Below are 23696 nucleotides of genomic sequence, written 5' to 3'. Positions count from 1 at the left end.
GAACATGTTCCTCAACAAGTTTAGCATGCTCACTAGTAAAGGAAGTGGAGTAACAAGCAAGCTTTTCAACATCAATGGGATCCTTCATTGATCCAAGAGCCTTTTTCTAGGATTCTTGGAGTAGGTCATGATTCTCTCCAAGTTTCTTGAGCTCATCCTTGACAAGCTTGTTAGCCCTTTCAAGGTGGTCAAGATCCCTAGTGAGAGAAGCATGAGCAACTTCAAGCTCCTCCTTTGAGGCATTGAGCTCTTGAGTCAATGATTAAGCCCTATCAATAGTTTCTAGGTCCTTAACTTTATCAAGTTCATAAGTTTCAATTTGTTGCTTAAGGCCTTCAGATATGCACCTTTCGGTTTTTAGCTCTTGTCTTAGGAGATTGAATCTCCGTTCCTTCTCATTCAAATGATATTCTAATTCCTCAATGGACTCATCCTTTTCTTTGAGTGAGTCCATCAAGAAATCAAACTTGACAAGAGCTTCACCACGAAGGGTGCATCTAACATCATAGAGTTCCTTAAGCACAATTAATTCTTCTTGATTTTCATTTTCATCATCAAGAACACTAGATAGGGAAGGTGGAGGTTCCATTACCTTGGTTTCCCTTGCCATAAGACAAGAGCCAAGGATTGTAGATGAGGGAGAGTCATCGGAGTCATCATCTTGAGTTATCCTTGCCATGAAGGAAGATCCAACATCATTCTCCGTGGAGTAGTCCTTGGAGTAGTCATATGTGAAGAGTGACCCGGGCTTAGAGAAAGCCAAACCGGCCACCCCGGCCTCCTTCTCCTCATCTTTCTCTTCATCATCGGACAAGTACTCGGCTCCAACAAAGGCTCTTCCCTTATTGGGTTTGGCTTCAATCTTGGCTTGACCCCTTTGATGAATCTTGGCTTGTCTACCCTTTTCTCATAAGGGCACTCATTTGCAAAGTGGCTATCTTCATCACAATTGTAGCAAGTTCTCTTCTTCTTCTTCTTGTCATTGAGGAGCATGGGGAACTTTGCCTTATACTTCTTGGCAAAGAAAGCAAAGTCGGTAGCAATGTCACTAGTTGAAGTCATCTCTTCATCTTCTTCAATTTCATAGTCTTCTTTGCTTCCATGATCGGCCCTAGCTTTGAGAGCAAGGTTGTGTGGCGCTTCATGGTTGTGTGAGGCTTCATCAACACGGTTCATTGCCATGAGCCTCTTTCCCGCTTTGGCCATGTTTTCATTGGTGGCCACATAGGATACTAGATCATCGGAGTTGAGGTCGGCACTCTTGGTCATGATTTGCAAGTTGAGTGCAAGGTTGGTGTCTTCTTGATTAACGGCAATCATAGAAATGACCTTGGACTTTATGAATGCTTCATTCATCTCGAAGCCGTCATTGTACTTCTCAACACCAAGTCCCTTGACCCTTACTCTAAGAGCACCAAGTCTTGCATAAGCATCGGCCACGGACTCTCCTTCTCGAATCATGAATTGATAGGCCTCTTGCTTTGCGGTCTCATAAAGAGCTGATTGGATCAAATCGGTTCCCTCTTGGAGTACTATGATTCGATCCCACAACTCTTTAGCGGAGTCTATGTCATTGACTTGATCAAGGAGCTTGCGGTTGATGCCACTCCTAATCTTGTCACGTGCGGAGGCGTTGAGTTGACGGTTGTACAATTCGGTGGAGGTCAACCGAATGGGATCATGTGGCTCCTGGTATCCATGAACAATGATCTCCCATAACTCCACGCTGCAACTGCGAATATGAGATTCCATAGAAGATTTCCAAAAAGGAAAGTGAGTTCCATCAAAATGGGGAACATTCCCACTATGGTTTATATGAGGCATGGGTGAAGTGTTTTTGGGATAGTCATGGTTGAATTCACGAAAGCTCCCTAGGGAGGCCGAAGCCGTACTAGGGGGCCCGCTAGTCAAGTTCTTAAGCATGGCAGACATCTCTGCCATTTGGCTTTGTAGTTCATCCTCCTTTTCTTCTTCTCGGCATCATATGCCAAGAATCTAGATTTCATCTCTTTAACCGAAAGGTTAGAGTTTTCATCTAGACCCTCGAATAGTTTATCCATCTCACTCTTAGGAGGTGAAGCCCTTAATAAGAGTCCAGGCTCTGATACCAATTGAAAGTATAGAGATGGTAAACCTAGAGGGGGGGTGAATAGGTTTCTACAGATTTTAATTCTTTCTTTGCAAGATTAGGCTTTGCGGAATATAAAGGTGAGCCTAATGCAAACTAGGTGAAGCAACCTATATGAGGATACAACTAACTCGAGCACGAAGGCTCTCTCAGGCAGTTAAATCACAAGTAAGGAGTTCGGTTAGAGATAACCGATAGCAAGCGGAGACGAGGATGTATTCCCGTGTTCCCTTCCTTTGCAAGAAGGTACGTCATGTTTGGAGGGGTGGAGGTCCCACGAAGGATTCCCCACGCCATGAAGGCTCACCCTATTCTCCGGAGCCTATCCCACGAAGGAATAGCTCACTCATTTGTGGTAGATTTTGAGGTAGCCTCCAAACCTTCACAATCTTGCCCGGAGCAAATCCACAGCCCGGATGCTTCCGGACTCCTCTTGCCCACCTAGGGTTTCCAAGGAACCCTAGGAAGCAAGCTTCTCGATGAATACAAGGGGGAATGAGATTTGGCTTAGTAGAACAGTAGATCGGGTCCTCCTCTAGTGATTCCCCGGAGGGATTTGAGTTTGGGTGGAGGAGGAGAGAGATCGGAGGCTTTTGGTGTTTCTAGTAATGGAGTAAGAGAGAGAGAGCTCAAGAACAACTTGTAGTGTAGTGCCTACCCCTTCCAAGGTAGGAGAAGGGGTATTTATAATGTTCTTCGAAATCTGGCCGTTGCAACTTGCCACATCATCAATTTCCTCGAGGAAACCGGTCGACCGGATTTGGCGCCGGACTGGCCGGCGCACAGGCCCGGCCGGTCAGACCGGGCCTGTGACCGGACCGGCCGGTTTCAACCGGAGCTGGGACCGGGTCTTGACCGGACGAGCTTCTGAGCTTACTGGATCACGCTTGGATGGCACAAGTGCAAACTCCGGTTGGGCTCCGGGGATGGTCGGTCTGGAACCCGGTCCAACCGGTTCATGGACCGGATGGGCCGGTCCAAACCGGGCTGGCGACCGGACGCTGACCGGGTGATCGCCCAGCCTTTACTGGATTCTGCCCGGATGGCACAAGCGCTGGGTCCGGTTGTCGCCGGGCCGTCCGGTGTTGTGGCAGTCTCGACTGGGTGCAGGACCGGCCAGGCACTGGGAAAACCTTGTTGATTTTTCGTCGAAGTGGGGGGTCTCCCATTGCCATCTTGTTCCATTATTACACCATTATACCTCTTTGGCTAATACCTGGGAATCATCTTGTAGACATGTATTAGACCAAATACACTAGCACGGTGTCATAGTTACCAAAATAATGGATAAGGGTAAAATACCCTTACACCAACTTTGGTGCAAAATAATTTGGATGCTACAGACCGTGTTGAATTGATACTAAAATTGCATGAGACTACTAAAGAGAACAAAGAACGCATGAATGCTAAATATAAAATTGTTTTGGATAGAGGAAGAAAGCATGTTGTATTTGATGTTGGTGATCTTGTTTGATTGCATTTGCGCAAAGATCGTTTTCCTGAATTGCGCAAGTCTAAACTAATGCCACGCGCTGTCAAGGGTACTCCTCGGCAATGCCCTCCGATTGGGGCTTAGGGTTGATGGAATCCTGTAAGCTGACACGAGACATCGGTTTTCAGACAAGCGGGGAGAGCGATTTACCCAGGTTCGGGGCCCTCGATGAGGTAAAACCCTTACGTCCTGCCTGTCTGATCTTGATTATGAAGATATTGGGTTACAATGGGGTGCCGAAGAGTTCGGCTAAGATCTCATCGAGAGGCTAAGTGCTACGGCAACCTAGTTCTAGACTTTTGGTGGCTAAGATTGCTATGGTTGATTGTGTCCTCGGCAGCCCCTCTCCTGGCCTTTATATAGGAGGCCAGGTCTCAAGAGGACTAACCGAGTACGACTAGATTTACAGTAGTTCTAGACCCAAACTTTCCTTGTTCAGCTCCTTCCTTGTCTTGCCCGCCAAGGTATCTTCTGGTGTGCCATCCAAGTGGCCCGCCTTGCCTTCAAGTGCCTTCATGGGCCTCCAACTAGATTATACAGAATAGGGCAATGTCGGTTACCCGAAGGGTAATGCCCACGTCAGTAGCCCCCGAGTGTCTAGCCGAAAATAGTTCGGGTAGAGACTGAAGCATGCCTCCTCTTAATGTTCTTCTCCTCGATTGTTCTTGTTCATATTGAATCAGCATCTTCTTCTTCTGTCGAGTGCGCATCAACGCTCCCGATGGGAGTAGCCCCCGAGTCTAGGTACAGATGCTTACAATCCGCGCGTAGACTCAAGTTGTACCACTCGAACGTTTTGCTCTGCCGAAGTTTTTCTGCAAGTCTTCATAGGTCATCCGATATATTTTCCGCACGCAAGGGACAATGACTAACGTGCCCAACTTTTGTTGGTTAACTACCGATGGCAAAACAACGTTACCCTACACAGAATCAAGTCCTCGGGCATGATCCTGGAGTGCAAAAAAGTTCTGTCGGGTGCGCGTCCAACGCTCCCGATGGGAGTAGCCCCCGAGTCTGGGCACGGATGCTTGCAACCGGGTGCAGACTCGAGCTGAGCAATCATCTTTTCCTTCAGTCTTTTTTTTCGAGTCCTCATTCTGTCGGGTGCGCGCCCAGCGCTCCCGATGGGAGTAGCCCCCGAGTCTAAGTGCGGATGCTTGCAATCCGTGCATAGACTCAAGTTCACAATCCGATACCTTTTTTATTCCTTCGAATGCTTCGAGCATTCCTCACGACGTCATTGATGACGTTTACTGACATCTTGATTTTGACTGACAAGACGCGACCCGCTGGGCCCATTTTTTCTCTGTCTGGCCCTATTTTTAAGCAATATCCGTCCTTCTCGTACAGTTACCAAGGCGCCTCCTCGATTTCCGCGATTACCAAAGGAAAAAAGGTCCCCTCAATGAACTGGCAGCAATGACACGTGTCCATGCAGTCCTCAAGTTCTCCCTCTCTTAAAATCTTCAAAGGACAAAAATCTTTAATCTTCTCCCATTATTCACCGTAGCATCTTCCTGTCCTTCTTCTTCCTCTTTCTTTTGCAACCGCTGCGCTGCCACCAACGCTTTCCAGATCTTCTCCAGATCTTGCAATGGTGAAGAAGAAGAACCTTGCTACCGCCGCCAGCTCCACGAGCGGTGGCACTGCCGCCAAGGGCTCCTCAAATCTCCCAAAGAGGAGCGCTCCAGATGCTCCTCCCCCAGCTCCGGCGCCACCAGCACCGCCAAGCTCAATAGCCAAACCCGGAGATTCGCTAGCATCCTCCATCACGAAGCGTGATGAGAAGAGGGCCCGAAGCCTCGGGTTAATCTCCTCTGACGAGGGGAACGTGATTCTTCCAGGTGCGATTTCTCGGCCCAATCCCCCTGCTGGTTTTACCGTGATGTTCCTGTCGTTCTTGTATCGGGGTCTCTCGCTTCCTGTCCACGAATTCCTTCATCATCTTCTGTGGACTTACGAAATCCAACTGTGGCAACTCACCCCTAACTCAATCATTCACGTTGCTGTGTTCATCAACCTCTGTGAGGCGTTCTTGGGCATTGAGCCTAACTTTGGGTTGTGGAAAAAGATCTTCTTTGTAAAGAGATACAACAGTAGTAATGGATCTTTTGTCATCGAAGGAGTGGGGTTTGTTATCCGTTCAGAGGTTAACTATTTCAGTTTCCCAATGAGATAATCCGTGCAAGGATGGACACTGAAATGGTTTTATGTCAAGGATTCCTCAACAACCGAGTCCCAACTTCCTTGCTTTGCCGACGTCCTTGAAGCCAAGCCTAAGCATTCTTGGAAGAACATTCTCTCTCCCGACGAAAGGACAACAGCCGATGAATTATTTGCCAAATGGTGACTGCTTCCATAGACCCCCAACGTCGAACGGGTATGTTGAGCGGAACACAAGGATGACCCAGATTACTCCGCGGCGAGGGGCAGGATCGTCTTTTCAACTTTGATTTGGGTATAGAAATGCCCGCTCCAAAACCCGCAGGACCCGTTAGCCCGAGAAGGTACGCGTATCACCGCGAGAATACATACACGCCCGTACCTCTTTCGCGTACACGCCCGTACCCCTTCCGCGTACATACCCCTTCCGCGTACACGCCCGTCCATGCCCACGGGTCCACACACGGGTCCACGCCCACGCGCACAGTCCAAAAGAGTCCACTACTTTATCCCCAGTCAGCCGCATCCCCTCCCCACCATCCCCATTTCTGGCAAAAAGCAGAGGAGAGAAAACCCTAACCCTAGTTCTTCGGCGAACAAAGCCTCTCTCCCTACACTCCCATTTCTTGGGCGAAGCACAGATCCGGCAATGGACATGAACTTTGCCGCGGCTGCTGCTGGTTTGGAGGGCGGAAGGGAGCGGCTGCGGCTGCGGCTGCGGGGGCGGCCGCGGGAGAGGTTGCGGGAGCGGGAGCGGTTGCGGGAGCGGGAGCAGGAGCGGCTGCGCCTGCTGGTGCGGCGGCGGACAGCGGTGCGGGAGCTACTGGTGCTGATCTGGGCGGCGTCGCTGATGCGGTGGTTGCTGCTGCTGCTACTCGCGCCGCTGCCGAGAGGGAGGCGGCGTACAAGGAAATCGACGCCATGTACGAGGCCAGCCAGTACGTCCAGCCCTGCGAGGTAAAGCTATGTCTCCCCTCTCAGATCTGGTAACCCCTGCAAAGTAGATGTAGTAGATGTGCGTGGATGCTATGTCGATCTGGTAACCGCAGCTATGTCCTCGAGTACATCGAGCCCTGCGAGGTAGATCTACTCCCTCCGTCCAGAAATAAGTGGATGCGCGTGGTTTTGAAGAGACATAGGAACTTGATCTTGACATGTTCACACCTGGATATTTCAGGCTCTGTGTGTCATCATCTAGCATTTTATTTCTTTGGTGGTAGCCATTTACATTATTTGAAAAAGTAGGACTTACAAAATCATCTTGTATGTTTCTGAATCCTTTGTCCAATGGACTGGAAAACTTCTCTCCAAATTTACCATTTATCTGGGGACTTGCCTCGTGATCCTATGGGTACATTTATTTGGTTCAGATGATGGACTAGCAGCAACAAACATTGGCGAGTTAATATTACTAGTTGAATGCCCGTTGTGATCTTGTATCCAAAGCAACAAACATTCATTTTTCCTGCACTTCTTCTACCATTGTGATCTTGTATCCAAAGCAATAAACTTTGTATTAAAATCATTACTGTGTACCACTATAAGAAGACGATATCATTCAAACTATTGTGGATTCAGCTAAATTATTCTCAAACAACAAATAAGATACAACTACTAAATAAGTCACTTGCCTAATATAAATGAAAATTGCAGTCATACTAAGTTGGTTTGGAGCTTCTTCATATAGAAATGAGCCTATTTGCCGTTGGGGATTGAAATGGGTCAAGAGCTGAAGGTTTGCTATTTACCATGATTTTAGACGCAAGAATGTATGATAAACGACTTGAGAACCACTTTTTAATACAGACCTCTCATTTGAATTTTTAAACAAGAAAAACATAGTTAACAGAGTGTTGAACCGTGTAGAAAAGCAATATACGGTACTTGTAGATTGATCATGATTCATGTCTTTTTATGGAACTTAAGTAGCTATGAGGCTTGTTACATGTCAAGGACCTGGTATGTCCTCGATGTCTGTCACCATCGTCAACTTTGATGTTTGTGTTGATAATCAATGCCGATTTCATCAGCTGGCCAGCCAGCCCCGCTCCCTCCCCCTTCTCCTTCCTGCTGTTCTACTCACCTTCAAGTCCTCTTCTTTGAGGTCGACAACTTACACCCCTTCTCCTCTTATGGTCTTCAATGTTCTGCACATCTAAATTTTTACAGACATAAATACTAAACATATGTGCTGACAAATGTTAAACAAGGAAAAAGTATTGGTATTTCAGACCTTGATTGTGGATCAGGTCCTTGCCCCATTTCCCTGTAGATTCAGTGAATTATGGGAAAGCTTTTTTATGTAGATCAACACTATATTGTTCTATGCCAACATATGGCAAATAAAGAGTATGTCAGATGGAAAACTCATCATTTACATCCTGATGTATGTATCAAACAAACCAGAAATAATATTTATTATATCAGCTACTGCTTTATGTCTGCCGCTTGCATAAGAACATAAAGTCCTAAGGAAATTCAAACTTATGCTCAAATTATAAACAGAACAGAAAAATAGTAATTGGACTTCCACTAAGAAAAATAAAAGATATGTTCAAATGAAAGCTACTGCTTTCTTCATGAAAAAAGTATTATAGGAAACAAAATCAGCAACATATGTGACAAGGTAAGCAAAGATGGATTGCCTTTTGACAACCTGCAAACCTAGAAATTTTAGGTGGTTGAAGAATGCCTACCTACAGTTGATTTGTTTTTGGATGTCGTAGAAACTCTTAGTAAGCTATTATTTTTGAAATTATTCATGCTTAGTAGTGACTCTTCAGGTTTGCCGAATGTGTGGAAAGTCCTTTCTTGGCGGTATGTAAATCTTGTACCAAGATAGAAAGCATAAATACATTATCTTTAACAGTTTGTAAATCGTGTATCCAAACTCCCATGGTTAAAGTTTGCTCGCTATGTTCCTCAGGTATGAATTGTAAGAATTACTCATTATAGTTAGCAGTTAATATTAAGAAGATATGAACTTTGTGAATACCATACCATGTTCTGCATCCTTTAGCCGCTTCCTCACATGTGCCCCTTTATTTGCAGTACAACACAGATGACGACGTCGACGAGGACAACTTTGAGTCCTACGTGCAGAGGCAGGTCAAGGGATTCGAGTCTCAGATTCTGAAGACAGTGCGTAGGGGAAGGCATGCTTGCACCTTCTATCCCTGCAAGGTGAAGGACGGCGCGCTGGCTTCCCTTGAGATGCATGCTATGGACACTCGCAACAGCGCCCGCGAGTGGCAGGGCAAGGCTGACCACGAGGCACTTGCAAGGTTTCTGCTGGGTCCTCGCCTTCCCCGTTCCGGCAGGATCCTCAAGAGGCGTCGCAACATCTGAACCTACCATGCATGCCTCAGCCCGATGCTCGCCGCCGTATATATGTTATGTCCTTGGAGCTTATTTCTGTCTGGTTGTAATGGATAACTAAGAACTTTTAGGTTTAATGTGTGTACGTAGAACCTTAAGTTCTACTTATGGAATTTCTTAGTACTAAGAACTTATATCTCCAGTGTTATGCATGAATGCCTGCTTGTTTAGATAAATGCTAGTTATGACTGCTATGCATGAATGCCTGCTTGTTTAGATAAATGCTAGTTATGACTGTTATGCATGAATGCCTTGTTTAGATAAATGCTAGTTATAACTGTTAAGCATGAATGCCTTGTTTAGATAAATGCTAGTTATAACTGTTACTCTTTTATCTAGATAAATGCTAGTTATAACTGTTATGCATGAATGCCTTGTTTGTTATTCGCATGCATAGTTTGTTTTTCACATAGACTGCTCAGTCTCCGTAGCCAAACTTGTTTGATCCCTCGATAACAAAGTCATTGCCACGTAGAGATGTTAGCTAAAATCAACAAGTTTGATTACCATAGAAGGTACAGGTAAGAAAGGAGTAAAAAATAGTCACATATGAGTTTGAGGCAAAAAAATAGTCACATATTTGTGTACTTGTGATTATTCGACGTTGACTAAATAGACCATGCACCATTCCGTGTTAAGTCTCCTAGGTATCTCACATGAAATAACCATGCACTCAGTTGGACTCACCCTGGCAATCCCATCCACATCCACATCCACATCCATCCACTTGATTTGGCATCGAAGGTTTCGTGTGAACACACGAAACCTTTAAAATACTTTTTTGGTATTTTTATTTCAAATTTCACAAACTAATACATAATTGGGACATGGTTTTCCACAAACTATTACATATTTTGAACCATGGTGGACACAAATATAAAATTTTGCAAAAAAACTAAACCTAACTAGACCGTGCATCGAAGGTTTCCTGTGTTCACTGCTAAGAAAGAACACTCGGGCACACCCAGTCACCCAAACTGGAAAATCCAGTGGGAGGATGGTGCCCTTGTTGGTTCTACCGATGAGGCGAACACCCATAAACTTCCGTGCACGTATTCGCTGCGAAGAAACAACACTCTTCATCAGTCGTCCTCCTCGTCGGTGCTGTCGCCGTGGTTGTCGTGGTTGTCCCGGCGGCAGCGCGTCTCGTCGAAGACCTTGACGCTCATGTCCCTGTCGCCATAGTAGGAGAACAGGAGGATGAAGCCGGCTTCGAGTCTGTGGTGGCGCGCGAACTTCTCCCAGCCGATGTGGAGGTACATCTTGCCGCGCCCATCGTATATCACGTCGACGATCCACCGGTAGAAGCCGGACGAAGCCTCCCGCAGATGCAGCGTGCCCGGGCGATCGTCGCCGGCGACATAGACGGTGAAGGGGTCAGGAAGTCTCTGGATACCGCGTGGGTCGCCCTTGAGTACGAGGACGAACTCGAACAGCACGGGCCCCTCCACGTCCATCTCCGGCGATAAAGCCGACGGTGTGGCAGGCGACGGCGAGCGTGCAGCTCTGCCGCGGCCACGGCCACGACCACGTCGGCCTCCGCCTCTCCCAGCCATGGCGTCAACTCTTGTTGAGACGGTGGCGGCAAGGGTTGGGAGAGAGCCTCTAGGGTTTGTGTGTGAAAGGGACGATGAGAGGCAGCCCTTTTTATAGTCCGGAGGGAGGCGATGGAGCGGTGGCGCTCACGCCGGCACACAGAGCTAGGCGCGATAGTTGGATAACATTCCGGACAGGTAATAGGCCGGTTTGTACTAAGCCCATTAACGTGGAGCATGACCGTGGGGAAGGAACACTCATGGCCCATCCAGCAGGGTTATCTAGTTTCTTCTGTCTTTTTTTCCAATTCGAATTTAACTGAAATTTAGTAGTTTATTTTTACAGAAATTCAAAAAATGAAAAAACCTTCACACTTCGTCTTAGAATGGATACGATAGTGTGTGCAAAAATTTCTGGAGCGTTTCTCGAAGGTCGAAAAATCCACATTCTTAGAAATGGAACCGTTTGGGTTACATCAAACCACTTTTTCTAAGCTAGTCGATTTTTCGACCTTTGACAAAAAATCCAGTTTTTTTTACCCAATATGTCACACGTTTTTGTGAACATAATCCGTTGGTTAAAACTTTTTTTGAATTTTTTGAATTTAACCAGATGTGGTGCTGATTTATTCAAATCAAAACTAAAAAACTTTTCAGTTAGGCCGTCAGACATGTAACACGGTTTGAACTAAGCCCATTAACGTGGAGGATGGACGCGGGGAAGGAATACTCATGGCCCATCCAGCAGGGTTCTCTAGTTTTCTTCTGTTTTTTTTCCCAACTCGAATTTAACTGAAATTTAATAGTTTATTTTCACAGAAATTCAGAAAATGAAAAAAACTTAACACTTCGTCTTAGGATGGATATCAGAGTGTGTGCAAAAATTTCTGGAGCGTTTCACGAAGGTCGAAAAATCCACATATTTAGAAACGGAACCGTTTGGGTTACATCAAACCAGTTTTCTAAGCTAGTCGATTTTTCGACCTTCGAAAAAAAATCCAGTTTTTTTTACCCAATATGTCACACGTTTTTGTGAACATAATCCATTGGTTAAAACTTTTTTGAATTTTTTGAATTTAACCGGATGTGCTGCAGATTTAAATAAAAATTAAAAAACTAGGCTGTCAGACATGTAACGGGTCAATGCACGCGGGGAACACTCCGGAATGGTAATAGGCCGATTTGTACTAGGCCGAATAACGTGCGACATTGTGGATATTGGACGCGGGGAGGGAACTCATGGGCCATGGCTTTATCTGTCAACTTTTTTTCGCCTGAATTTAACAGAAATTTATAGGTTTACTATCACAAAAATTGAAATAAATAAAAAACTTCGCAATTTTTGGAAACCAATAACTTTTACCTAATTTTTTTTTCTCTTTTTCATTTAAACACAGATACGAATATTACACAAACCATTACATAGTTTAAAACAAGATTAGAACATTGAAAAATGAGGAAACCTAACTAGTGTCGTCCTCGGGTGTTTCCTGTGTTCGCTGCCAAGAAAGAACACTCCCAGGCACTCAGACTGGAAACGTACACTAGTGGTTCTATTGGCCGGTGGCCATTTTCGCTGCAAAGAAAGAACACTCGAAAATATCTAACTGTCGGTGCTCGAGCTTGACTCGCTGATGTGGTAGTGTCTCCGGCAGGATGTGCCGTCGAACACCTTGACGACCATGTCGCTATCCCCGTCGTAGCAGAAGATAAGCTGGCAGCCGGGCTCGAGATCGAGGTAGCGAGCGAACTTGTCCCACCCGGTGTGCAGGTACATCTTGCCCTGGCCGTCGAACAATACCTCGACACGCCATCGACGAAAGTTGCAGCTGGCCTCCCGTAGCTGCAACTCTGCCGGCTCGACGCCATCGACGAACTCGGCGAACTTGTCCGGAAGCCGCTTGATGCCGAGAGGGTCCTGGTCGATGCGTAGGATGAATTCGAAGCACGTCGCCTCCTCCGAAGACGACGACATCACTGGCGACGGCGAGCGGCTGGGTGATGCTGCTCCAGCACGGCGACCGCGCCCTCGGCCTCGACCGCCTCGCCGCCCACCAAAACCAGCCATGGATTCCTTCGCGGGCTTGTGGGTGGGCTGCGCTACGGTGCAGGTTGTGCGGCGGCTAGGGTTTGTGCGGGAGTAGATGAGGCAGCCGAACGAGCGCCCCTATATAATGCCCCAGGCAACCGTGGTGGGCGGCGGCCGCTATGCACGCGTGGCGTCGCCAATAAATTCATTGGCAGAGGTGGGTGGCGGCCGGTGGGCACGCGTGGCGTCGCCAATAACTTCATTGGCAGAGGTGGGCGGCGGCCGCTCGGGAGCCGAGGAATGGCCATTCTCACGTGGCGGTCGAAGCGAATCCAGGCGGGCCCTACAGTACCTAGCTCTACGCCGTTGGATGGAGGCCTTTTATAGGGAAATACTCGTGCACGGCTGCGATCTGCTGAGCGACGGCGATCCACGAGAGGCTCACTCCGCAGTATGATTAGTCTAGGGAGGAGACGTGGTTCGGACCGTTGCATGGTTTTGTCCGTCGCATACTTCGCCATGCATGCGCCGCACCATGCAGGCTAGCTCCCGTCGCAGACGTTTCCATGCATGCGCCGCACCAAGTCAGATGTGCATTCAAACTCGAGCGCTCAGCGAGGCAAACGACGCAGCAGAGCCATTTATGATCGCCGATTCAGAGCAATAAAGGAAGACTGATTCAGGCGCACCGCATTGACACGGATACACACGCGCAACCCATTCCACGGACACGGAAACAGCGTGACGTTTCATTGTAATTGATCGATTTGGCGCCCTATTTATACCCCCTCTTTTCCTCTCCACTCGGCGCGACACACAATCCATATATTCTCCACTTGAAGCAAATCCCCACCCAAGACCTTGCAACGCACCGGTAGGATGCAGTTCAACGCACCGGTCTTCCGTCGGCCTCCTACTGTGCCCGAGCGGCGCTACCCGGCGGGCGTCGTCGTGGAGAACACACTCCGCGTGTGGGCCATCTCCAGGTGGAGGGGACCGGTCGAGCTCGCCCACGCTTTCCTCACCGCCGGCTTTGCCCACCTCCCTTCGGACGCGTCGGTCATGTTTCGCCTCGACGAGGCCCGTGACCACACGCGCGCCTTCCTCTTGTTCCTCACGGTCACCTTCACCAACCGCTACGACGCGTACGAGCTCCTCGGCAAAGTCTTTTGGTGCGGCTGCGAGTTCATAGCATTCACTACGTTCAACATCTACACCAACTTTGAGTGCCACTTTCTCACGCGCAACATGATGCACACCCTTCCCTACAACTTCGACGAAGAGGAGGAGGAGGAGGAGGAGTGAAGTTCACGATGGCGGTGAAGCTGCCGGGGCTAGTTGAGGATGGTCATGTTTAGTTTCATTAGTTTTAACATGTGTTTGTTATGTTTCCCGCTTTTTCTATGTCATGTCGTGTGCTACTCGTTTGAATTATGTACATGCGAAAGGTTGAATTACTTATCTGTACTTTTTATCGTGCAAAAAAGTACTTATCTCATTGTGGAACAAATAACATCAACCCCAAATAAGTTCACCACCCAAAGTAAAAAAGTTCTACAGGTCTATGAGACCTTCCGGACACAAATCCACCCTAGCATTACAACTAGTAGAAATAATATCTGATAATGTTTTTTACGCACGTGCTTTCGCCGTGATGTCAAGGACATCCTTCTTCGCCTTCTCGAGCAGGTTTGATTTTGACATTATAATTTTAGCGGCAGTCATATTCCTGTTGTTGTTTATCGTTTCCTGCAAAAATTATTATGTAGTTTAGATTAGCGGGAGATAAACATGTGTGTCACAAAGATACTATAGATAAGAGGTAACCTGCGAAAATTCGGCCGTTAGTTCATCTCCATCCCAGTGCTCCATACATGCTAACAGGAACAGTCCACATGAGTTCCTGCATATAGATCAGAGGTAAACTATCTGCAATAGGCATCAATAGTAATGGCGTAAGATTAACGGTGGACTCACGTATCATTTTGCATAGGTATTGGGTATCTTTTAATTTCCCATTTCGAAACGTCTGGATACTTCTTTGTTGATATCTCATTGTTCGCAAACTCGACGTCCTTCAAGATTTCTTCTCTCTGTGAAGCATAAAATTTAAGTACAGTGCACTGAGTACCAAGGTGGTCTTACGTTCCGTGATCAAAAGTCATACCAGCTTTTCCACAAATTCCTTGCTCTGCTCAAGGCGCCATAACGAGTCTAGCACCTGAAATTCCTTCTTGTCACTGTGCATGACGACGGTGACCCAGTGGCATTTGGCAATGTTAACCGAGAAATAAGCCTACCAAAAATACATAGTTAATAATTAATGCATTAATAGTTAATTTTGAAACCTCTCACTTAATAATGTACAAGCAATCATTACCTTGTTAGTGCCAAAATATTCCAGCTCGCATCTTTCGTAGCAACTTGACATTTCTGCAATATCCGTCGCGTCAAGGTTTCTCTTTTTCCATCGCTGCCTTTTCGGTCGATTTTCGACTATAGAATTTGCCCTCCATGCAGGGCATATTCTCCTATCCTTCAATTTTAATCTCAGATCAGCCAAGTAACACTCAATGACCTGCATATAATTCAAACAGGTGATCACTCCAGAGCACATATATATTCAAGCCTAGGAGAAATAGAAGGATGACATCGGTTGTTGGACTTACAGCGCCGCACAGCCATCCACGGTCAAGGATAGGTTTAAGAAATTCAGCCCTCGCCATAGCCCCGTCTGCATTCTCGTACACAGTCTTACTTCTTTGGTTTTTTTTGTAGTTTTGCATATTATCCGAATATACTCGGCAGCCGCGTCAATTATCTCCGGTGTCAGCAGATTTGATCCGTCCGTGGCATATTCGTTGTTGAACAAAGCATCAGAACCTATCGACAACAACCATATATAGTTAATTATGTGAACATGATTCCTTGATATAGTGCAAAATATTTCAGAAAATATACCTTTTCTGACTGCGCGTGGAAACCGTTTAGGACATTTCTCGGTCATCACAATGCTTGGGGAACTTAATTTGCGAGGAGGTTTGCGTTTGCGCTTCCCAGAGACATCTTCCTTTTTCTCCTCCTTTTTGCCACATACATTATCTTTTTTCTCCTCCTTCTTCCTACTTTCTATCGCTTTACGGCAGATCGTGTTCAAGCTATCAAATTCTTCTGATGCATCTGGAAGAGTTAAATCAATAGGTGCCGAGCAGGACGATTCAGGTGTAGCCTTGTCGTCGATGATTATGGGTACTTCAGGGGTGTCTCCGTGCTTAGGCGCTGGTGTCGTGTACCCAGCATTAGCAGTCTTCTTCTTGTCGGTGGGTGTCACGAAGTTCGAATCATCCATCGGCTCACTCTTCTTACTTGCATCTTCCAATTCATCGTCATGTTGATCCTTAACTGAATTCAAAAATGATGCAGTGCTGTCTGACTTGATGTCGTCAACGTCCATGAAATCATTAGGCGGAAGGCCGCCATGGCTAGGTGTGGAGGCCACTCCTTCTTTTTTGTCTTCCTCCTCCTGATCTTCGTCATCAGACATGTCAGCCTTGCCTGCCCTGTACGCAACTCCTTTCGCGTTAAGCATTTTTAGGACTTTCTGCAGAACAAAATTCAGAAGGTAATTAATGTCATGCTGTGTAGAGATGCATTTCAGCAGGTAGAAGCATACAAAAAATAGTCCATGTCACCTGAGCAGATACGTCTGCAAATTTGTCCATATGTTTGCTTATTGATGTGATTGGTCAGTTTAATCAGAATCTGCTCAACCATGACCTCCATTCTTGAATCATCCACTGAACCTGGCGTTTTCATGCTAGAACCTGAAGCTTTAGCTCTTTTACTTTGCTTCCTCTTTGATCTTGGAGGAACGTCAGGTGTGTGGATCACCTCCCTTCTGTGGTTAGCAGATATGTCGTCGTCAATCTAGAAGGAATGCACATGAAGTGATGATGTAAGTCCACATGAAATGATGAAGATAATAGTACATGAGTAAGAGAAAACTTACCAAGCCTGTTCCTCGTCCATCTTTGTATTCAATGTTGTCTCTCTTTCTCACCTCTTCTTCTGTCCAGTTCCTCATCAACGGCTTTGATGACGTCAATTGTGAACCAGTTGGGTGCACTTTTTCATTGTAAATATACTGCATATGTTGGCACAACAGTTAAACACCTTTATACATTGTTGGATTTTTTTTAAGAGAATGGACGTGGTGAGGAGAAATATACCTGAAGCAGGGCTAGGTTGCCGCGGGGCCATTGCACCATCTCATGTTCACTACGCAGTTTCTTTATATTGTTAATTAAATAAGCACATGTGAAACCATTGAAGTTCAATTTCTTCAAACGTGACACGTACTTAACAATTGCCCAATACTCCAACGGAACTGTTGAGCTGGACTGTGGTGCAAGAACTATACCAAGGGCCACAAGAACAGCTCTTCGAAGGAAGTCATCGTCGGCTAATCCGCTCTTGATTGCGTCCGAGATCAATCCATCAATACTCAGACTGCCGGAGGACTTGCTCAGAAAATGAGATGGTACCTCATTTTCTGCATATTCCCCATCCTCATAAAGGATGGTGTAAATATCCATCCCTTCTGCTGCTTTGTCCTTCAGACCAAAAATTTCCTCCACATCGACTCCTTTTATAGTAATCGAGGGTTGATCTTTTTGCAAGTTGAATGTTTCTGACTCTGCGTCAAATGCCTTAATCATGAGGCTAAGTATAGACGATCGTGGACTAATACTCTTCATGTGAATCAAGCTTTGTAAATCAGCTTCAGCGAGTTTACATCGCTGAGCTCGTGTCATTCTTGTTAAAAAGCCCACCCAACGATCCACATCGCACACACCAATTTTCAACGTACTGTTCATAAAAAGGAGTAGATAAATGTCAAAATTTGTGTGCAAGTATAATGCCATGCAACATAATTTCTAAAGTCATATGTATGTTACGTATGGAAGGGATATTTTTTCTTAGATCATAATTCTATCCGCTATCTTTATCAAAGCGATGATTTGCGTTGAACAAAAGTTTCCACTAACAAGTGTTAAGATCTAAAATTCAAAGAACAATTATATTGACATCGATCACTGCCTATTATCTCACCATAATCACAAAAGCTATAAGGATATCATACGTACAGAAACATCCCAAACAAAGAACACGTACTGCATACATGCAATAAGGCAAGGCAATACCTCGATGTTTGCATGTCTTGTGAGCAGCTAGAGGAGGCTTTCTCGCCGATAAGGGATGGGGAGGGAGGCGGCAGTAGTCAGATCTCATGGATGGCGGCGGCGTTGGGCGAGAGTGCTGGCGCCTAAAAAATGTGGAAGACGAGCTTACCCTGCCAATCTTCGTGATTATCGTGCGTCAAGTTATGGTAGTTTCCTTCATCGCACGAAGGACGTGGGGTAATTGCGCGCGCGGTGCGTTGACCATTAACAGATGGGCCATTAGATTAGCCGTGCGGCCCAGGCCCAGAATTAAAGGACGCTTTATTATGAACGAGAGCAAGATACAAACCCTACAATTCCCCTTCAAAGCCTCTATCTATGACTTCATCTACTCTAGATCGAACGTCGTGCCGCCGGCAAAGTCATGTCTTCCTCGAGCTCGGCCACTATAATCCAGCACCCAAGTTATGGTCCTCTCCCAATGATCAAGTGCACGAGCTGCCGGTGGCGCGTCGTGGAGAGGAAAACAGCCTCCACAACGTCCAACGCCAGCGATTTCGTCAGGTGCAATAATCACAATGTAAGATGTTTTTAATGTTATTCAATATCCGTCTATTTTCATCAGGATTTATGCCAAAATTATAAGTATGATTAATGTTCGTTATTTCTAGCCGGTTAGAGGAGGATGCAACTTCTGGTATTGGATTGAAAAGTACGCAGATCTGCTCGTGAAGAAGGGTATTGTTCCACCAAACTCACCTATGCTGATTCCCATAGAAGGAGAAGTGGTTGAAGAAAACGGAGGAGATGGAGAACTACAGAAGCAAGATGCACTAAACAAGGACATGAAGCACCTGAAGAAAATAATTGTAATAAAGCTGAACGAAATTGTGTCAATGCTTCAGATTATAGCGATTCTTCTGGGTATTGTCATTGTACTCTTGGGTTATAAGAACTAAATTTGTAATATGAAATAAAGGATTTAGAAGTAGTGTACTCTCAGCAAGATATATTGCTACAAATTTGTACTGCATTGTTTGTTTTTTACTTAGTTTGTGGATCACATGATTAACCATGCATTTTGCTGCGATTAACTGGCCAACACAGTTCATCATTACTTAACAGGATCATGCATGTTTACAAAACACATCCACTAGCACGACAGGGACACGATAGCTACCTTACAAGACTTAGATAATAAAACACATAAAAAATAGAAAAACAAGTGTGAAAACGCCGTCATATCAACCTCCTTGGCTCCTCCTTGTAAGGATCACTCGTCGTCCTCCGGCATGATGTAGGGGAGGCAGTGCATGTTGCCCGGGTTGGGGAAGATGGCGTAGAAGTTGGTGAAGATGTTGTAGTTGGTGAATGCGATGAACTCGCACCCGCACCAAAACACCTGCCCGAGCAGACGGTGAGCGTCCAACCTGTTGGCAAAAGTTACGAAGAGGCCGATGACGTGGCCGGAGTTGCCATCGTAGTACTCCTAAAGCTCGAACATGCGTGGCGAGCCCGGAGGGAGGTGGCGGTAGCCGGCAGAGAGGCAGAATGAAGCTAGCTCCGTTGGGTCCCTCCACCTCGATATGGCCCACACGCACAGCTGGTTGTCGCAGACGACTCCGGCCGGGTACTGTCTCTCCGACACGGTTGCAGGGCGGCGGAACGTAGGGCCGTTGAACTGCATTGTGGCGATCCCCTTGAGATGTGGCGTGTATTGGATTTGGAGGCCGTTAGATGGGATGGGAGATGGATTGGATGAGTGTGAGGAAGAGTGAGCACAATGGTGGCTTTAAATAGGCTTGGATGGGTGAGGTGAGGGGGCTTGTGAGCTGGTTTCGTTATCCACTAACTGCACATTGAAAAGCAGGACGGCATCCAAAGCGGCGCACGGTTTTTAGTGTGTCAATTAATTCGGCTCGTGGATACAGAACTGCGCGTGTGAACCCTACCTTTTTTAGCATGACGAAAAAACCCGACCGACCGACACGCCCGCGCGTGGAGCTGTTACCACTGCCATGCGACACATCTGCACTCCGCGTCTCAGCGTGTCAGCGTTTCAGCGTTTCTGCGACGGAGCGACGACTGCAACGAGCGCATGCACGAGGTGAGCACCTCACATGCATGGCAACATGCAATGTGGTGGATCGCTGCGCATGCATGGCAGGCCTAGACGGGCTCGTTCGACGATGGCATGCGTGGACGCGCGAGCCAGAGCCCAACGGATATTTCGACGTCTCCTGCCAAACCGCGAGACGCTGGAAGAAAAAAAAACGCTACCCAATCACGGCGCCAAATCGTCGCTCTCGCGGATAGCCCGCGGATTCCTTCTAGAAGACCGATCCAACGGATGCAGTTCAGCACCGTAGCGTTAGATGCACTTAGAAGTTGCAATTTATTAGAAAATGTAACCTGCATAAGACATTTCCCAAGAAAGTGACCCCTAATAAAAGGAAATCTTCTATCCAAGAGTGGCAGTGTGGGGCATGCAATGGTGCACCCATGTGCCAAGTGTGGCCTCACCCTGGCATCTCTAGCCACTTGATTTGCCCCAAAAGTGCATGTTTTGGCCTAAAACTCTATATTTGGGGTGTCTGGGTGCAACTCACCATGGTCTACCCCATATTATTCATGTAAATTCCAAGGGTGGCAGTGTGGGGCATGCATTGGTGCACCCATGTGCCAAGTGTGGCCTCACCCTGGCATCCCCAGCCACTTGATTTGCCCCAAAAGTGCATGTTTTGGCCTAAAACCCTATATTTGGGGTGTCTGGGTGCAACTCACCATGGTCTACCCCCTATTATTCATGTAAATTCCAAGGGTGGCAGTGTGGGGCATGCATTGGTGCACCCATGTGCCAAGTGTGGCCTCACCCTGGCATCCCCAGGCACTTGATTTGCCCCAAAAGTGCATGTTTTGGCCTAAAACCCTATATTTGGGGTGTCTGGGTGCAACTCTCCATGGTCTACCCCATATTATTTATGTAAATTCCAAGGGTGGCAGTGTGGGGCATGCATTGGTGCACCCATGTGCCAAGTGTGGCCTCACCCTGGCATCCCCAGCCACTTGATTTGCCCCAAAAGTGCATGTTTTGGCCTAAAACCCTATATTTGGGGTGTCTGGGTGCAACTCACCATGGTCTACCCCATATTATTCATGTGAATTCCAAGGGTGGCAGTGTGGGGCATGCATTGGTGCACCCATGTGCCAAGTGTGGCCTCACCCTGGCATCCCCAGCCACTTGATTTGCCCCAAAAGTGCATGTTTTGGCATAAAACCCTATATTTGGGGTGTCTGGGTGCAACTCACCATGGTCTACCCCATATTATTCATGTAAATTCCAAGGGTAGCAGTGTGGGGCATGCAATTTTCCACCCATGTGCCAAGTTTGGCCTCACCCTGGCATCCCTAGCCACTTGATTTGCCCCAAAAGTGCATGTTTTGGCCTAAAACCCTATATTTGGGGTGTCTGGGTGCAACTAACCATGGTCTACCCCATATTATTCATGTAAATTCCAAGGGTAGCAGTGTGGGGCATGCATTGATGCACCCATGTGCCAAGTGTGGCCTCACCCTGGCATCCCCAGCCACTTGATTTGCCCCAAAAGTGCATGTTTTGGCCTAAAACCCTATATTTGGGGTGTCTGGGTGCAACTCACCATGGTCTACCCCCTATTATTCATGTAAATTCCAAGGGTGGCAGTGTGGGGCATGCATTGGTGCACCCATGTGCCAAGTGTGGCCTCACCCTGGCATCCCCAGGCACTTGATTTGCCCCAAAAGTGCATGTTTTGGCCTAAAACCCTATATTTGGGGTGTCTGGGTGCAACTCTCCATGGTCTACCCCATATTATTCATGTAAATTCCAAGGGTAGAAGTGTGGGGCATGCATTGGTGCACCCATGTGCCAAGTGTGGCCTCACCCTGGCGTCCCCAGCCACTTGATTTGCCCCAAAAGTGCATGTTTTGGCCTAAAACCCTATATTTGGGGTGTCTGGGTGAAACTCACCATGGTCTACCCCATATTATTCATGTAAATTCCAAGGGTAGCAGTGTGTGGCATGCATTGGTGCACCCATGTTCCAAGTGTGGCCTCACCCTAGCATCCCCAGCCACTTGATTTGCCCCAAAAGTGCATGTTTTGGCCTAAAACCCTATATTTGGGGTGTGTGGGTGCAACTCACCATGGTCTACCCCATATTATGCATGCAAATTCCAAGGGTGGCAGTGTGGGGCATGCAATGGTGCACCCATGTGCCAAGTTTGGCCTCACCCTGGCATCCCCAGCCACTTGATTTGCCCCAAAAGTGCATGTTTTGGCCTGAAACCCTATATTTGGGGTGTCTGGGTGCAACTCTCCATGGTCTACCTCATATTATTCATGTAAATTCCAAGGGTAGCAGTGTGGGGCATGCATTGGTGCACCCATGTGCTAAGTGTGGCCTCACCCTGGCATCCCTAGCCACTTGATTTGCCCCAAAAGTGCATGTTTTGGCCTAAAACCCTATATTTGGGATGTCTGGGTGCAACTCACCATGGTCTACCCCCTATTATTCATGTAAATTCCAAGGGTGGCAGTGTGGGGCATGCATTGGTGCACCCATGTGCCAAGTGTGGCCTCACCCCCGGCATCCCTGTGCACTTGATTTGCCCCAAAAGTGCATGTTTTGGCCTAAAACCCTATATTTGGGGTGTCTGGGTGCAACTCTCCATGGTCTACCCCATATTATTCATGTAATTTCCAAGGGTAGAAGTGTGGGGCATGCATTGGTGCACCCATGTGCCAAGTGTGGCCTCACCCTGGCGTCCCCAGCCACTTGATTTGCCCCAAAAGTGCATGTTTTGGCCTAAAACCCTATATTTGGGGTGTCTGGGTGCAACTCACCATGGTCTACCCCATATTATTCATGTAAATTCCAAGGGTAGCAGTGTGTGGCATGCATTGGTGCACCCATGTTCCAAGTGTGGCCTCACCCTAGCATCCCCAGCCACTTGATTTGCCCCAAAAGTGCATGTTTTGGCCTAAAACCCTATATTTGGGGTGTCTGGGTGCAACTCACCATGGTCTACCCCATATTATGCATGCAAATTCCAAGGGTGGCAGTGTGGGGCATGCAATGGTGCACCCATGTGCCAAGTTTGGCCTCACCCTGGCATCCCCAGCCACTTGATTTGCCCCAAAAGTGCATGTTTTGGCCTAAAACCCTATATTTGGGGTGTCTGGGTGCAACTCTCCATGGTCTACCCCATATTATTCATGTAAATTCCAAGGGTAGCAGTGTGGGGCATGCATTGGTGCACCCATGTGCTAAGTGTGGCCTCACCCTGGCATCCCTAGCCACTTGATTTGCCCCAAAAGTGCATGTTTTGGCCTAAAACCCTATATTTGGGGTGTCTGGGTGCAACTCACCATGGTCTACCCAATATTATTCATGTAAATTCCAAGGGTGGCAGTGTGGGGCATGCAATGGTGCACCCATGTGCCAAGTGTGGCCTCACCCTGGCATCCCTAGCCACTTGATTTGCCCCAAAAGTGCATGTTTTGGCCTAAAACCCTATATTTGGGGTGTCTGGGTGCAACTCACCATGGTCTACCCCATATTATTCATGTAAATTCCAAGGGTGGCAGTGTGGGGCATGCATTGGTGCACCCATGTGCCAAGTGTGGCCTCACCCTGGCATCCCCAGCCACTTGATTTGCCCCAAAAGTGCATGTTTTGGCCTAAAACCCTATATTTGGGGTGTCTGGGTGCAACTCACCATGGTCTACCCCATATTATTCATGTAA

At 47.1% G+C, this 23696-nt stretch overlaps 1 protein-coding gene across 1 annotated transcript; it reads right to left on the bottom strand.

The window, feature by feature from the left end:
- Positions 1–14357: 14357 nt before the first annotated feature.
- LOC127339672 (uncharacterized) lies at positions 14358–17443 on the bottom strand. The gene is made up of 11 exons (XM_051365492.1): positions 16955–17443; positions 16735–16869; positions 16503–16652; positions 15687–16326; positions 15527–15608; positions 15395–15485; positions 15106–15303; positions 14893–15021; positions 14703–14818; positions 14553–14628; positions 14358–14474 (listed from the first exon to the last, which is right to left on the bottom strand). The coding sequence occupies exons 1-11, from the start codon at positions 17441–17443 to the stop codon at positions 14358–14360; spliced, it is 2223 nt and encodes a 740-aa protein (XP_051221452.1).
- Between the last annotated feature and the right edge of the window lie 6253 nt (positions 17444–23696).

This window comes from Lolium perenne, chromosome 3 (genome assembly GCF_019359855.2).
Source record: "Lolium perenne isolate Kyuss_39 chromosome 3, Kyuss_2.0, whole genome shotgun sequence".
Taxonomy (NCBI): domain Eukaryota; kingdom Viridiplantae; phylum Streptophyta; class Magnoliopsida; order Poales; family Poaceae; genus Lolium; species Lolium perenne.
The sequence above is the reverse complement of the archived record's forward strand: the minus strand, read 5'-3'. Positions and strand labels throughout refer to the sequence as shown.